This window comes from Chiloscyllium plagiosum, unplaced genomic scaffold (assembly GCF_037043375.1).
Source record: "Chiloscyllium plagiosum isolate Xiang-an unplaced genomic scaffold, Cpla_swu_hap1 HiC_scaffold_5, whole genome shotgun sequence".
In the NCBI taxonomy this organism is placed as follows: domain Eukaryota; kingdom Metazoa; phylum Chordata; class Chondrichthyes; order Orectolobiformes; family Hemiscylliidae; genus Chiloscyllium; species Chiloscyllium plagiosum.
Genome location: NW_028270143.1, coordinates 32,419,267 through 32,433,856, shown reverse-complemented (window position 1 = coordinate 32,433,856; position 14,590 = coordinate 32,419,267). Strand labels below are relative to the sequence as shown.

The 14,590-nt window shown below is 42.7% G+C and overlaps 1 protein-coding gene across 5 annotated transcripts; it reads right to left on the bottom strand.

The window, feature by feature from the left end:
• Positions 1 to 7,955: 7,955 nt before the first annotated feature.
• On the bottom strand, positions 7,956 to 14,271 carry LOC122549779 (transcription factor Sp8-like). 5 transcript variants are annotated; one of them, XR_015757169.1, is made up of 3 exons: positions 12,241 to 12,362; positions 10,070 to 11,567; positions 7,956 to 8,304 (listed from the first exon to the last, which is right to left on the bottom strand). XR_015757169.1 is itself a non-coding variant. In XM_087987081.1 (2 exons), the coding sequence occupies exon 2, from the start codon at positions 11,532 to 11,534 to the stop codon at positions 10,134 to 10,136; it is 1,401 nt and encodes a 466-aa protein (XP_087843207.1). In that variant the 5' UTR covers positions 11,535 to 11,567; positions 13,910 to 14,271; the 3' UTR covers positions 8,355 to 10,133. The 5 variants fall into 5 exon arrangements, 4 of the variants coding, with proteins under 4 accessions (XP_087843207.1, XP_087843206.1, XP_043545737.2 ...); XM_087987081.1 differs by lacking the exons at positions 7,956 to 8,304; positions 12,241 to 12,362 and adding an exon at positions 13,910 to 14,271 and having other exon boundaries at positions 8,355 to 11,567; XM_087987080.1 differs by lacking the exons at positions 7,956 to 8,304; positions 12,241 to 12,362 and adding an exon at positions 13,124 to 13,477 and having other exon boundaries at positions 8,355 to 11,567.
• Positions 14,272 to 14,590: the final 319 nt, after the last annotated feature.

Genomic DNA, 14,590 nt, shown 5'->3' with positions numbered 1-14,590 from the left:
TACTTGTGCTGTAAAATACATTGTGTCATTTGTACCTATAGCAGTTACTATGATGTAACAGCCTCTGTGAAACTCAGATAACTCATACATTAATGCAAAGAAGTTAGTCTTAATTAAAGGGATATGGCAGTCATGAAAATGTGTAGCTAATGTTCTTTGGTCATTTTCAAGTATGTGTATGATGTGAAATGAAAATTGCACAAAAGTGCATCATTACTTCACGCACTGTGATGTTATCAATATAATGAATCCTATTTCTATTAGCCCTCCCGAAATGATTTTCATTCGACCCAACCTAATCGCCACTCCCAATAACAAGAAGGTCAGCAAACACTTTATCATCTTAAATCTTTCCAGCAGAAACTAAGCTATACAATTTAAAGTGAGAGGTTAATTGATAAGTATAAGGGTGTACCATTTTAAGCATAAGAAAATAACAAAATTATGTCAAGTAATACATTATCGAGGTTTCAAAAATGTAGTAGATGGCATTCTGCAGCTTTCCACTGAATTTTCTATTTGTACCAAAAGCTTAAAATTCAATTAGTCAGGACATGTATCCAATATCCTGTTGGGCACCTCATTCCACTTTTCAAAGATCCTATCAGAAAGATGTTGTGAAACTTGAAAGGGTTCAGAAAAGGTTTACAAGGATGTTGCCAGGGTTGGAGGATTTGAGCTATAGGGAGAGGCTGAATATGCTGGGGCTGTTTTCCCTGGGAGCGTTGGAGGCTGGGGGGGGGTGACCTTATACAGGTTTACAAAATTATGAGGGGCATGGATAGGATAAATAGGCAAAGTCTCTTCCCTGGGGTCGGGAAGTCCAGAACTAGAGGGCATAGGTTTAGGTGAGAGGGGAAAGATATAAAAGAGACTGACGGGGCAACTTTTTCACACAGAGGGTGGTATGTGTATGGAATGAGCTGCCAGAGGAAGTGATGGAGGCTAGTACAATTGCAACATTTAAAAGGCATTTGGATGGGTATATATGAATAGGAAGGGTTTGGAGGGATATGGGCTGATGATGGCAGGTGGGACTAGATTAGGTTGGGATATCTGGTCGGCATGGATGGGTTGGACTGAAGGGTGTGTTTCCATACTGTACATCTTTATGACTCTATGCTTGGCTATGATTGCAAAAATAATACAGATTCTAGTAAAGTAAAATTACTAAAATGTAAGTTCTTATGTATATTTAATAACTTTTAGACCTAGTGAAAGGTTTTAGTACCTTGACTAGACATTCTTTGGGAAAGTTTACATGGACTCATGAAATCGAATTTTAAAATAATGCTTACACCAGATCTTCATTTCACTCTGAAATGTAATCACTGTAAAAATTATCTGGAACATCATTCATATTGGTGAAGATGAAAAATGGTGTTAATGGCAGGATTGATTTCAATTTAGCAATGCCTACATTTCAGTACAAAATGTGTAATTGATTTTCAATGAATAATTAGTTATATTTCCAAATGTTGTTCAGTCCCTATTTATTTTGCTTAAACAGTTTCAAAACTATAATCAGTACTCTTTCTATTATGTTCCTGGAAGTTAATTTAGCTTATCTTAACTCAAAAATTGAAAACGTTTCAAAATTCACACAAGTACAGCATCTAATTGCTTCTTCAAATATTTCAATGTTTCTACTTCCAGCTCATCATTTCTAGTTTGAAAATAAACTTATTGATATCACTATTAAATTTGTCTTTCCTGATTTAAATCTATGACCATGAAATTGGAATTCAGTGGTAAAGTGATAGCAAATCACCAGTCTGTCTTACTCCCTGCTACTATGCATAAAGCCACTGAAAATAAAATAAAAATATGTACAGTTTAAAATGGGCTGCTGATTTATCCTCACTTGTTCTGTCCTACTGCTAAAGACCATTTTATCCATTGCATCTGCTTGCCTACTCATTACGAACTTTAAAGTAAACTTCCAGATTCCTATTGTTATCTTTAATGCTCAGTGATAACCTCTTAAATGCCTACTTTTCAAGCTGAAAAGAAAATGCTTCTCTAGCCTTACACACAAACTTAGATTTTAACTCGAGGGATCTGGGGATCAGTGCCATTGCTGTTCTATACACTGCCTCCAGTTCTAAACTGTCCTCATTGTGACTGGACAATCAGGATCAGACATGATACTTAAGATATGGGCTGATCAGATATCAAAGATAGTGTTCTCTTGCCTTTGATAATTAATGATGTAATTCTACATGTTCAGCATCAATTTTATCCAAACCACGAGGTCTCTTTCAATTCTAATTTTAGTTCTATCACAACCATTTACAAAGCATATATATCACAACTTTTCCCTTCAAATTGGCAGTACTTTCGAAAGTTCAGTATTAAATTTGATTGTCATCAACCTATCCACTAACACATTATGCTGAACTGTAATGTTTAAGCTTTCTGCTCCAATTCCACCTTTTTTCCTAGTTTGATATAATCTGTAATTTTGACCAATTTATTTTGACTTCTTGACATTAAGTCATGTATTGACAATAAAACAGATTCAGTCCCAAGATTAACACTCAAGTCAGCTCACACAGACTTCCATCCCATTCTGACATATTTCTCCTAACTTTTTTGACTCATTGACCCATTTTTGTACATTTCTGAGATTTGCCTTACATTCTCTTTGAGTTTTATGCGTAATTAACAGATTTTTGGGTGAACATCTGCCAACTTTGGAAGTCTACATTTATTGCATCAGTATAAATCACATCTGAGTTACTATTGAGTAATTATTAAAGTTCAATTTCTCTTACGAATAAAGTAAGTTTCACGGTGAAAGCAAAAATTAAACAAATCACAAAACATTTCTTTCTGTCAAATCTCTCATGAAGACAGCAGACCTAATAACATCAGGGAAGGAAGAATATAAGTTATTTTTCATGGTTAACTTTGAATGACACGATATTGGCAAATTCTGACAGATCTGTGTGATTTGCGTTTTTTTGCTCTTATTTTAGATTTTCAATTCCTACATCTTCTTTTATCTCTTATATTTACAATTACCTCATTTGGCACAGCATTTCAGAAATAAAAGATAAAGACTGTGTAACATATAGACTAGAGCAGAAAGTATATGGGACTGAAACAGTTCAAATAATAATACATAAACAACGAAAGTTATTCTAATATGTAGATTTCTACAATTGATCGTTTTAATTTTACTGCTTGTTTTGCTTTGACTTGTACTGGAAAATAGGATTAATATTATATTTTTGCAGTAATTTACGAAAACTGTTGTAAAATATATGATTCACAAAGAAAACAGTCTGATTAAAAACAATGCAAGAATATTGTACTTGCTCTTCTGACATTCTGGACCAGTCACAAACTCCAAAAAAATGCATTAGCATTTTCAAAGAAGATTAAATTTGATCTGAAATCTTTAACATAATGATTCAATTAATTAGCAATTCGTCTTTATAAGTTCAGAAATTCGCAGAGTTTGAGGGAGAATGATCCTAAATATAATAGGTTTAGTCATGGATTAGTTAAATCAAACTATTGGACAGTGATCTGCTGACATCTAAAATGTTTGCCGTCAATTCGTTTCCATTTTTCTGGCTATGTTAACTCAGATTCAAGTATGAAAGATTGATGATGAGCGGTACAATTTCAGAAGTAGAATTGTGGATATGAATTATATTTGACTGTGCAATCATCAGATTCGAATTGTACGTCGATCAAACGAACCGTAACGGGAAAACAAATCCTGATTTTTAAATTAGTTCAGTTGGGATATCATGTACGCATTTGCATCATTGTACGAATCTTTTTTTACATCAGAGGAGAATTAATACTTTTGTCTGCTATGCCTCAAATAAAAAAAAAGCCTATACTAAGCTATAATGTGTGTGCATGCGTTTTAACATGGGTGCAAACTCACCTATACCAACATCACCGCAACATGAAGTATTATCCGAAGAACAGTAAAACTCTGGGTCAACACACTTCATATTTCGGTCTGTTGTGTAACTACAGTCTACAATGTGTCGACAAGGGTGGGAAATGCTCACTGTTAATCAGCTTGCATGTGTCCTTACAAACAAGTTACAACAAGCAATAATTTCGAACCTACCATTTTTGCAATATAAATATTTTCATACACTATCGAAAAGATACCATTGTAAAAAATGGGACAATAAGAATTGAGCAAATCGGTCTATCTTTGTGCATTGTTTCGGGTCTTTCAGTACTCCTGCAAATCAAAAAAAAGTCTGACAAAACGGTAAAAAAAATTCGAAGTGTCCCAGTAGTGTGTGCATTTTTCTGGTCATTTAATGCATTAAACTTTATTTAGCAGATTTTATCTTATCATACTGCGACAACACTTCTATCCAAAACCTCAAATCTCGACGTTTTATTCCAACATCCTCTGAAATTATGAAATTTTTTTTGGAAACCAGCCGAAATAAACGCATTGAAGCTTTTTTTTTGTTCATGTACCGAAAGACTTAAACGGTCACTTCAAAGGATAAAGTAATGTAAGTAATCTAATCTAATCTAATCTAAAGGGTACACAGATGTTCCCGGGACATATTTTGTTTTCTCTTGTAAAGTTTAAACAAACCATGCAGAAGTTAAAAGAAAAAACGCTGGAAATCTGAAATTTAAAAAAGTGCTGGAGAACCTCGACAGCTCTGGTAACATCTGTGCAGAGAGAAACGGTTGAAACATTTCGACTCCGATATGACCCTTTTTGGGGGGAACTGAAGAAGTCCTATCAGGCTAGAAACTTTAAATCATCTTCTCGCTCTGCAGAGACTGTCAGACCTGCTGGCAGTATCTCCAGAACTTTCCGAGTTATTTTTTTAAACATATTTCGAACAATGCAGAACGTTCACGCAGGCACGATGTTCCTTAAAATACACAATCACTGCACAACCTGCAAACTAAGGGTATCTGGGATGCAGGTGCACGCATACCCGGGAGAGTGCGGCTGTAGGACTCTGATAGAACCGCGAGGTGACGCTGTCCCGCCAGGGTACAGAGACAGAACCATGACTGTGCACAAACCCATCAGGCAGCCTGAGCGTTTTTTTTTAAACTTCAAGCAATCTCCATTTTATTTTCTTGAAACAAGCTATACGCAACTTTTAACCTATTGGAGGTGCTGAAAAGAATCAACGAGTGAACAAAAATCGAACCTGCTCTTTGTTGAGAAAAATCAACTGAACTGAAATATGGCCATTTTCCCCACCTAAACCTACCTGAACAAACATCACCCATTCAGTACAGTTCGTCAAATTTTATGCATCCCAAGCCAAGCGTGCAGGATCGAAATGCACATGTTGCTTGAGCTTTGCGTCAGTTATTTCGCTATAAATCGTTGCGGTTCTTTGTATGTTTCTGGTGCCCTAATAAACGCTTAATAGCACGAAAGCTTTCTCTGGAGCAGTTTATAGTCTGCTGGTACTGATTGGCGCAATGACTGAAAATGGTTTCAAACCATTTGCGTTTCAACTAAATTGGACCATTATAAATAATTAGTGGAGATCAGTTTGATGCATTTGCCGAAAGAAGGCGCAAATTTCCATTGTTTTGCGTCCAAGTATCCACTTCCATCTAATTTTGGGGAAGATGTTTTCCTTTTGATGATGCTAATACCCGGCCAAAAGCATTGAAGTGGAAATTCGGATCTCGCAAGAATCTGAGTTTTTTTTTTAAATCAACGTTACTGTGTAAACTCGGCAAAATAAAATGACTGGCTCAATTTAAGAGAAAGCTTTCTGTCTATGTGAGCGCTTCAACACCACTTATTTCAATTCGAACTGTAAACCAGCACAAGTTGCTTTATAGGTTTCCGCATCTTCAAATTCACTTTTACAAATATTTCACTTTCCCCAAAGAAACTTGCACCTGAAGTTTGTCATTGGAAACTTTGAATGGGGAAACAAAAGCGCGGGCGCGCTTTGAAGTTTGAACTTGATATGGAAGAGAAAGAGTCGGAAATAAATCGAATCGCATCCTTTCCATTTTGATTGTTTGCCTTACATTACGCAGATTTATGATCAAACTTAACGGCTTTTGAATGTAACACGTATTTGTATCGTACCTGCTACAATTTGTTCAGCGATTTGAAAACTTGGATTACAATAGTTTCCCAAAAGGTGGGACGATCCACACTACCCACCCCTTTTCCCAACACACACTCCTGGGACTTCAACATCACAGGGAATTATTGTTTCAAATGTCTGAATGAAGGAAATGTCGATTGAGGGGGGAGAAGAAAAACTAAATTTGGAACTCGTCTTTCAAGCAAAACAGTAAGTAGATAAACCAATATTTAGCGATTTTTTTTGGTAAAAAAAATAAAACTGAGATTTGACCCTATTTTGCCCGTCTTCGTTAACCGTGCCAATTATTTTAAGGCGAGCCAGTCTCCCACACCACCCGCACCCCTCAGCCTCAGCAACAATGGCTCGCTCTGTGCCATACAACATCTTATAGCACAGTAGCTTCCCGCAAAATGCATCATTAACCCCTCTCAGTGCAACCGTTTTTGAAATCAGGAGCCACAACGATGAAGTGAACTTTGCCAAGTTTACTGCATAAAACAGGCCGTTCAGTCCACACAAGTTGAAGGAAAACTCCAGTGAAAATCGTAGAGTTTGAGGCTGTGCAGTTACATTGATGCTTTAAATCTCAATCACGGCTGCTTTGTGAGGCAATTTTAATCACAGGACGATCTCAAAGTGCTTGCATTAAGTGACCTCTCCAGAAGAAAGGCTGTACATTGTCCACTAGTCGGGACTTTACTTGTTGATGGACAACAGGTTGACCCAAAGGCCAGCAGTGATCTCAGCTTTGCCTTGATCTGTGAGCTGTGAGCTGCAACCTTTGGTCTCAAAGCACATAAGAAACTGTTTACTTTCTACTACCTCTGCGCCCGTCTCTATACACACCTTATATTACAGTATAATGAGCTTTGAATTCGATTGAACGTGTCACAAAACATAGCCTTAACAATTTCAAAATAATTCATAAGAAAGAAAAATAATTGCAGGGGCATGCTGCACGATGAGGTCGCTTTGAAACACTCTCAAAACCAATGAAAAACACGATCGATGTTTTATACTTGGACGGGGAGTAAATGCCTCGGAAAACGGCATATTCCAAAAGGAAGGGGCACCACAAACATTGTCAAACAGGCTACATTTGTTTGGAACCCGACCTGGCCCCCGGTGGGATTCTGGGTGGGAACAAAAGACTAAAAGGTGAAATGGGTATATTTTATGATTCTCTTCATTTTTATTGTAATGAGTCGTGTGCAGAAGTCCAGGCCAGAGAGAATATTCCTTTGTTGGCACCGTGGCCCGGACAGTGTAATCATTTAATTAGAAAATTAAAATAGACGTACACCTATGAGTGAGAGCGAGAAACAATTTAAATTGGTCCGACTTTACAACTTTTCTACACCTTTCTGTAAATGTCCTTAATTTATCGTGACATGAAATGTGTGCAATTATAACTGAGCCTCTAAAGGCCAAATCCCATCGCTACTAGTTAATTGGCAATTACTGCGGCAGTATCTTTATCTAAACGGCACAATGAATGTTGTAATGCCCGCCGACCGCTCCTTGAGCCTTTTACAACGGGAGTTAACGATAGTCAGATCACTTCCGCGCATCGTCTCATGCCTTTGAAATGTTCCACACGCATACACAAGGCTTTTGAACTTAACAGCCCCCCTTTGATAGCAACGGGTGATGCTTGCAATGCAGCCTCGTCATTTGAGATAGCTCTGGGGACGTTTAACATACAAATACCTCATGTTAATGTATACAGTTCCTGCAGCAAATTAAAAGGAAAAGCGTTGCTTACAAAGTCAACCCCTCCCCCCGCTTACCTCCCTGCCACCCCCCCCCCCCCCCCCACACCCAGCACCCCACAACAACAAAAACAATTTTAACTGGAATGTCGAAATAAGTTACAGCATTAGTTCTGAAGATTTGTTTTCTCTAATCAAGTTGACTCGACGTGCAGACGATACTCAGAGTTGATTTTTCCCCCCTTCGGGATGTTAGCTAAACCACAACAATAGGATGAATAAACGTACAGTAAAGTATTTCACATTTCTGCTGAAGGTATTTGCTTTGCTTCTGTCAATCCATATTCCGGGTCTCTTCCCATAGCTCAGTGGAACGAAAACAAAGTGCAAAGCTTCTGTCTGAATTGAAATCATTCTTGGAGCGTTTCGATCGCAGTATTATTTCATACATTCCATCCCAACAGCTTGTAAACCAGGCGCTGCAAACATCACTCAAATAAAACACAAAGGTGCTGAAAAGACAAGTAGGTTATTTCACATCTCATTATATGAAAAAAAAGATCTTTTGTAAAATTATGCCTAAAATATCGCTTGATCGTTGAGGTTTGCTGTACATATATTATTTTATTTTGATACACACATTTCAGGTACAATTAATTCCATGTCTGTGCCGAGATACAAAGAAAATGTATTAAATACAGCCTCAGGACAATTACTCTCGAGCGGAGAGAACTTAACACTTCAAAAGTGCCCAGAACATGACAGAGTTCAAAACCCTATAGTACTCTCTGTGTCGTTCGACCTGTTAATAGCGCTGGGTTACTCTAAGAGGTGTACCTAATTGTAGTTTACAAGTTTTGTCGTCATAGAGTGGTTTATTTAAAGATCTTCTCCTATATTTTCCAGTTTAAATGATCGTTTAAATACTTTTTTTCTATTAAAAAAAAATCAGATACACGCAGACAACCGGTCAGATCTACTCCAGGATTTATTCTATAACTCGGGGTCTCCTGCGAAACCCACTTGTTACGAAATATATGCGAAATTTGCCTTTAAACTATCTGACTGCCAGTATATGCAAAGAAGTCGATACATGCTCCATTAAATAAAATAAAAAGCCATTCAACATTTACCAAACATCGTCTGCTTCATTCTATTAGATTTTCTTTTTACACAATTCCAAAATAAAAAGAAGAAATAAAGTTCTCAAAGTGCGTTCTGGATATATAAGATATATAAGTTCAGAAAAATCGCACTGAATTCTGCAGCGACATAATCACTGTAACTTTCTTGACAACAACTAAAAAAAAACCCTTAAATTTACCCTTATATATGTTCAATTTTTTTTCAGAAGAATTTACAGGAAAATACTATACAAATCGTCTCCTGGACAAATAACGTCTCTCACCTAGATACTGGTGGAGTAATTATTTAATAATTAACTATTCTTAATTCTGACCCCAGTTTTACAAAGTCTTGCAGATATTTTACAAACTTGTAATCCGTATTATTTTCACTACACGGCGCCGTCAATCGTATTTGAAATCAGTCCGTCATTTTATTTCTTGTTTTTGACAACGGAAGGAATGAGTACCTTAATATACATGTTGAAATACTCGTCAAGGAATTTACACGCGAAAAAATACTATACATACAAATCGTCTCCTGCACAAGCAGAATTTGCACTTGCAGCTACAAGTGTTGGAACTTTTTCAGGCGGTTGAGGACAGAAAAAAAAAGAAACCGGATCCTCTCACCCTGAGTGAATATTGATCGGATGAAAAGATATTTGGAAAATAGGTAAGCATTGAGAGAAATCTTTCCCGACTGCAGAAGTCAAGATATTCGATTTTGGACCCCCCCCCCCCAAAAAAAAAAGGTGGCCGATTGAACAGTCGCTGTGCAGAGGCGAAAACATACCGTGCCATACACATGCTTTACTTGTAGTCAGTGTGGGCCTGTGTGTGAGCCCATCGATGCAGTGCACGGTCCCGGCATGGGTTTGGAAAGGAAATTGAAAATGGGTGCGCAGAGGTGTGAAGAAAATCAGAAGTTTTAAACTGGATTGCAAGTGGGGTTTCCAGAATCAGGCGGGCAAAGGCGACTGAAAAGACAATCAGGTGGTGGAGGGAGGGGGTGGGGGATGGAGGCGAGTTTGAAATGCGTGCCTTCTTTATTTCTGTCCTCAGCCTCCCAGCCTTGAGGCAAAGCAGAGTTCGGGCGGCGCTGATTTCTCAGTCACAGAGCTCTCCCCGTAAGTTTGGAAGTTGTACTTACACGTCAATCTCTGCTGCAAAGTTCAAGCCCTATTTGTTGCTGTTGTTGCTGTGCGCCCGCAGCTTCAGTCGAGGCCGTTGAGGGCAGCGGCGGCGGAGCTTCCCTGGGCTGCTGCCTGCAGCAGCTCGGCCGGGGACGGGCAGCGTGGGGAGCCGGGCACGCTGTGCTCGCTGTCGGTGTCGCTGCCTTTCTTGCTGCCGCTGGCGGCCCCGGCGGCGGGAGCAGCCCCGGCGGCTGGCCCAGTGGCGGCTGGCCCAGCTCCCGCTCCGGGCAGCCCGCTGGCCTGGTGCGTCTTGACGTGCTTGCTGAGGTGGTCGCTCCGCATGAAGCGCTTGTTGCAGACCGGGCAGGCGAAGCGCTTCTCGCCGGTGTGGGTGCGGAGGTGGCGCTGCAGCTCGTCCGAGCGGGTGAAGCGCTTGCCGCAGAACAGCCAGTTGCAGACGAACGGCCTCTCGCCGGTGTGCCAGCGCAGATGCGCCTTCAGGTGCGACGTCTTGCCGTAGACCTTGCCGCAGCCCGGGATGTGGCAGCTGTGCAGCCCCTTCCTCCTCAGGCTGGCCCCGGCCGGGCCCAGGCGCTCTGCTTCCTGGCAGTTGGGGCAGTCGCAGGTCGCCCGGCCCGAGTAGCGACGGGCCGAAGAGCCGCGGGCGGCGGAGCCCAAGCCGGCCGGGGCGGCCGCCAGGGCCGGGTTGCTGCCGCCCAGCGGCGACGGGGCGGGCTCCGGATACGAGGAAGGCGGCGGCAGCACCGGCTTGAAGCCCTCCTGGGCGATGAGGTGCTGGCCCCCGGCCGCCAGCAGATGCGACGAGCCGCCGCTGATAGCCGCCGCCGTGCTGAAGGCCGAGTGGCCCAGCGCCGGGTAGTCCGAGTTGTAGGCGCCCAGCGGCGAGGCGAGCGGCCCGCTCGGGTTCTGCACGTCGAGCCAGCCCGCCGCGCCCGGGTGCATGTCCCACCAGGCGCTGGCACCGCCGCCCACCTCGCCCGCGATGCCCGGGTGCGACGGCTTGAACCAGGGCTCGTACGGGTGCGCCATGCCCACCCGCGGGTAGATGCCCTGCAGGCTGTTGGGCAGCGTGTCCACCGTGGTGTGCACCTTGGAGATGAAGACCGGCTGCCCGGCGTCCTGGGAGCCGCCGCCGCTGCTGCTCGCCGACGGAAACACCGAGTACTCGTTGCCAAACGGCGAGCTGGAAGCCGGGTTGGAGGTGAGCGAGAAAGCGCTGCTGCCCCCTGGCCCTCCGCCGCTCCCCCCGCCGCCGCCGCCGCCTCCCGAGGAGCAGCTGACGCTGAACGAGTCGGACAGTCCTGCGCCGTTCCTCGCCCCGAAGCCCGACAGGCTGGAGCCGCTGTTGCAACTGGAGACGGATCTTTTCCAAGGGTGGAAGCCTTTCCCGAAAGACGCGTTGTCCGACAGAGACGGGGACGGGCTCGGGCTGCCGATTTTATTGCACGTAGCGGCCAACATCGCTAGAGGAGTTGATCCTAGCCTCGGCTCTTCCTGCAAACGGAGGGTTGGGGGTTGGGGGGGGGGGGGGGGGGAACACAACAATGCACACAGTTGCGATAAAGCTCGGTTGGATACTAGCACATCAACACAGCAACTGATCTTACAAAGCCAGCCGTGACACCGCCAGGCTTAAAAGTTGCAACCGTTCGTTCAAATACGATCAAGTCCTTAAAGTTAGAAGCGAAAAAAGTGGCAGTTAAACGCGTTAAGGGAACTTGATGAAGATCCCAACGAAAACAGTTTTTTTTAACAAGTTAATCGTTCTTAACATTAGGCAAACTTCAAGATTTAGCACAGAATTGGGCCTCATCCAACTCGACAAACTGCATCAGAAAGAATAGAACTAACATACCTGTAGAACCTGCAGGATCGCAAGGATAAATCAGAAGGCAATTTTTAAAAAAAAAATCACAGGTAACTCTGCTGAAATGTACAAAAAAGGCCTCCCTTTGCCTCTCCGTGGGATCGCGTTTAGAGGAAGTTGGTGCAAATGCCCTCAGAGCGGTGCCAAACTAAAAAGTGACTCGGCCCTTCTTTTACCTCTTGCTTTATAAAAAAAAACTCAACAGGAGACTGATAGTCCTCCCTTGACTGGGACTTTTTTAACCACCTCGATCCAACAACAAAGAGCTAATTAAACCAGCAAGAAAATCCTTAGACTCACCCCCAGAAGTGAAGTTGCCATCACAAAAAAACTGCCCTCCTCAGAGGATCCCTTTTTTTTTATTATTATTTATAAATCAGAGCACTTTTTTTAGGTGTGCAATACAATGATCAGTTCCGCCCATTCAACCACAATTGTAGCGTCTCTCGCCTTTGAAGTACCGCTAAGCCTCCGGCAGCCAATCAGCGTGGCCGGCGCCGTGACACTGCGCTTTGTGACGTCAGGCGCCACACTTCCACTCCGCTCATCAACAGGAGCGGAGAGCACGGCGTAACTCACAGCGGAGCGGGCCGGGCCGGGCAGCGCCGGGCAGGGCAGCGCGCAGCTGAGGGGGGGAACGCGGCGTTCTTCACCGTGGGACGGGAAGGGCAGTTGACCGCTGTCGGTGCCACCAGCGGAACGCTGGCGTGCCGCCGGCCGAGGCTCGCAGGGCGGGCAAGCTCAGCTGACAGAGTAACGGGCTCCGAGTGCACCGGCACCTTATATTCCAAGCGCGCCTCTGGCTGCTCTTGGTTTCATGCTTGTCTTACATCTCAACCAGCCACCACTTGAAGCCTCCATGGGCTTTCTCTCCACTTAAAGCAGCAAGCGTTTCTTAATACGTTTCGCCAGTTAGTGTTTTATAGATGTGTTTGTGAGTGTGTGTTGAAGGCGAAACAAATCGCTGCCTTTCCAATGTTATACCTTAAATAAATATGACCTGAGCCACTTGTCCCGAGTGAAAGCCGTTGCTTTTCTGTTGTGCTTGGACGCTTCATTCGTTCCTATTCTTGTTGTTTTAAGCCCTTCAGTATTTAGCACCCCCCACCTCCAAAAAAAAACAGAAATTTCACCAGATCAGTAACATTATGTCAGAGCGTCACCAATCTGATCTCATCCTGACCTGAGCCCCCTCTGGAGAAAATCTCCTTTCTCTGAAATGGTGCTTGACTTCAAGTTCCACGGAAGTAATCGCTTAGTGAAGTCTCCTTCGTTTGACCGTTTCTCTCTCTCTCTCTCTCGCTCGCTCTGCACGACCTGTTAAAACGAAAATGCAAAGCAGGCTTCGCTTTAAAGCTCTGCACTAAGCCAATTCCGCCGTTGAAGTCTCTCTGAGGTACTCAATCGCCTGCCGATTTTTTGTTCTTAAAATCCACAAATGACAATGAAGGAAGTCGAAAGGATACCCAGGTCAAAGCGTGTGCGGGGACGCAAGCGTTTCTAGAAAGCGGTTTCAAGTTGGGTTTTCACAGTTTACCGAACGCGTTTGGATTCTGTTTCAATATTTAATATCTGGATATTTCAAAGAAGCTCTGCTAAGCCTTTGTTGAAACGATCGTGTTCATGAAAATGAATGCCATGTTTATTTGAGCTTGCTGATGGTGATGATTTTAGCATGTTGAGAAGGCGTGACTGGACGGCCCAGAAGGAGGAAGGGGTGGGAAAAGGAGGGAACTCCGTTTAACAAATAAAAGAATTAACTTTGCCTTCCCGACCTCTTTAATGATACATATATAATAAATATATGGATTAAAACGTATATAATTGATATTTCCCCTAAATTAGCCCCATCTTATTTGTTTTCCTTCTCCCGTTCATGCTCCTGTCAATGATCTTATTTGCTCAAACATGTGTGGTTCAAGCTTGTTTCAGAACAGCTGACAAGTACATGGGTAAACGGCGTGCTTACCTTTCAGAAACAGCAAGTAAACCAGCAATAAAAGGAGACGCCGAATCCGCCTTTTCAACTTAGCAAAACATCAACATAAGCTGTTCGAAAACAGATCCGCGAGGAGAGAGAAAAAATATGTAAAGCATGAGACACACACCCAAAAAAAATGTAGGTGCACGCTCCTGCCAAAGAATTGAGCTGAGTGGCAGTAAATCAGTGTGACAAGCCAGCCGCAACCTTGAGTGCTGTGAGAAAATACAATCGTCGTTAAAACATTGTTTCTCGTCGGAACAATCGATTGTGATCGATTTTGGTGAACGATTGCATTGTTTCCAACTGTTTCTCACCTCAAGCTTTATCCCAGTCTGACCCTTTCAACAAGTTCCCGATGGCATAGAACTCTACGCGTTATATCATAAGTGTGACATCTAATTATATATAATAATTACAGCTTTGAACATTTGAACCACAGGTGCAAGCAAAATTTATAGAGGATGCGGGGTGGGGAGGGGGGGGGGGGGAGGGGGTTCAGACGGCACACGCACAAACTTAAAGATAGAAAATGCAATAAACTGTACAACAACTTATTGGACTTTTCTAGATCCGTACAATCGAACTGCAGAATTACGTGGCACATGTGCTGTTAAATCTTCTGCTGTTATTGACATTATTTTTCAAAGTGCGCTTAAATTTGTACAT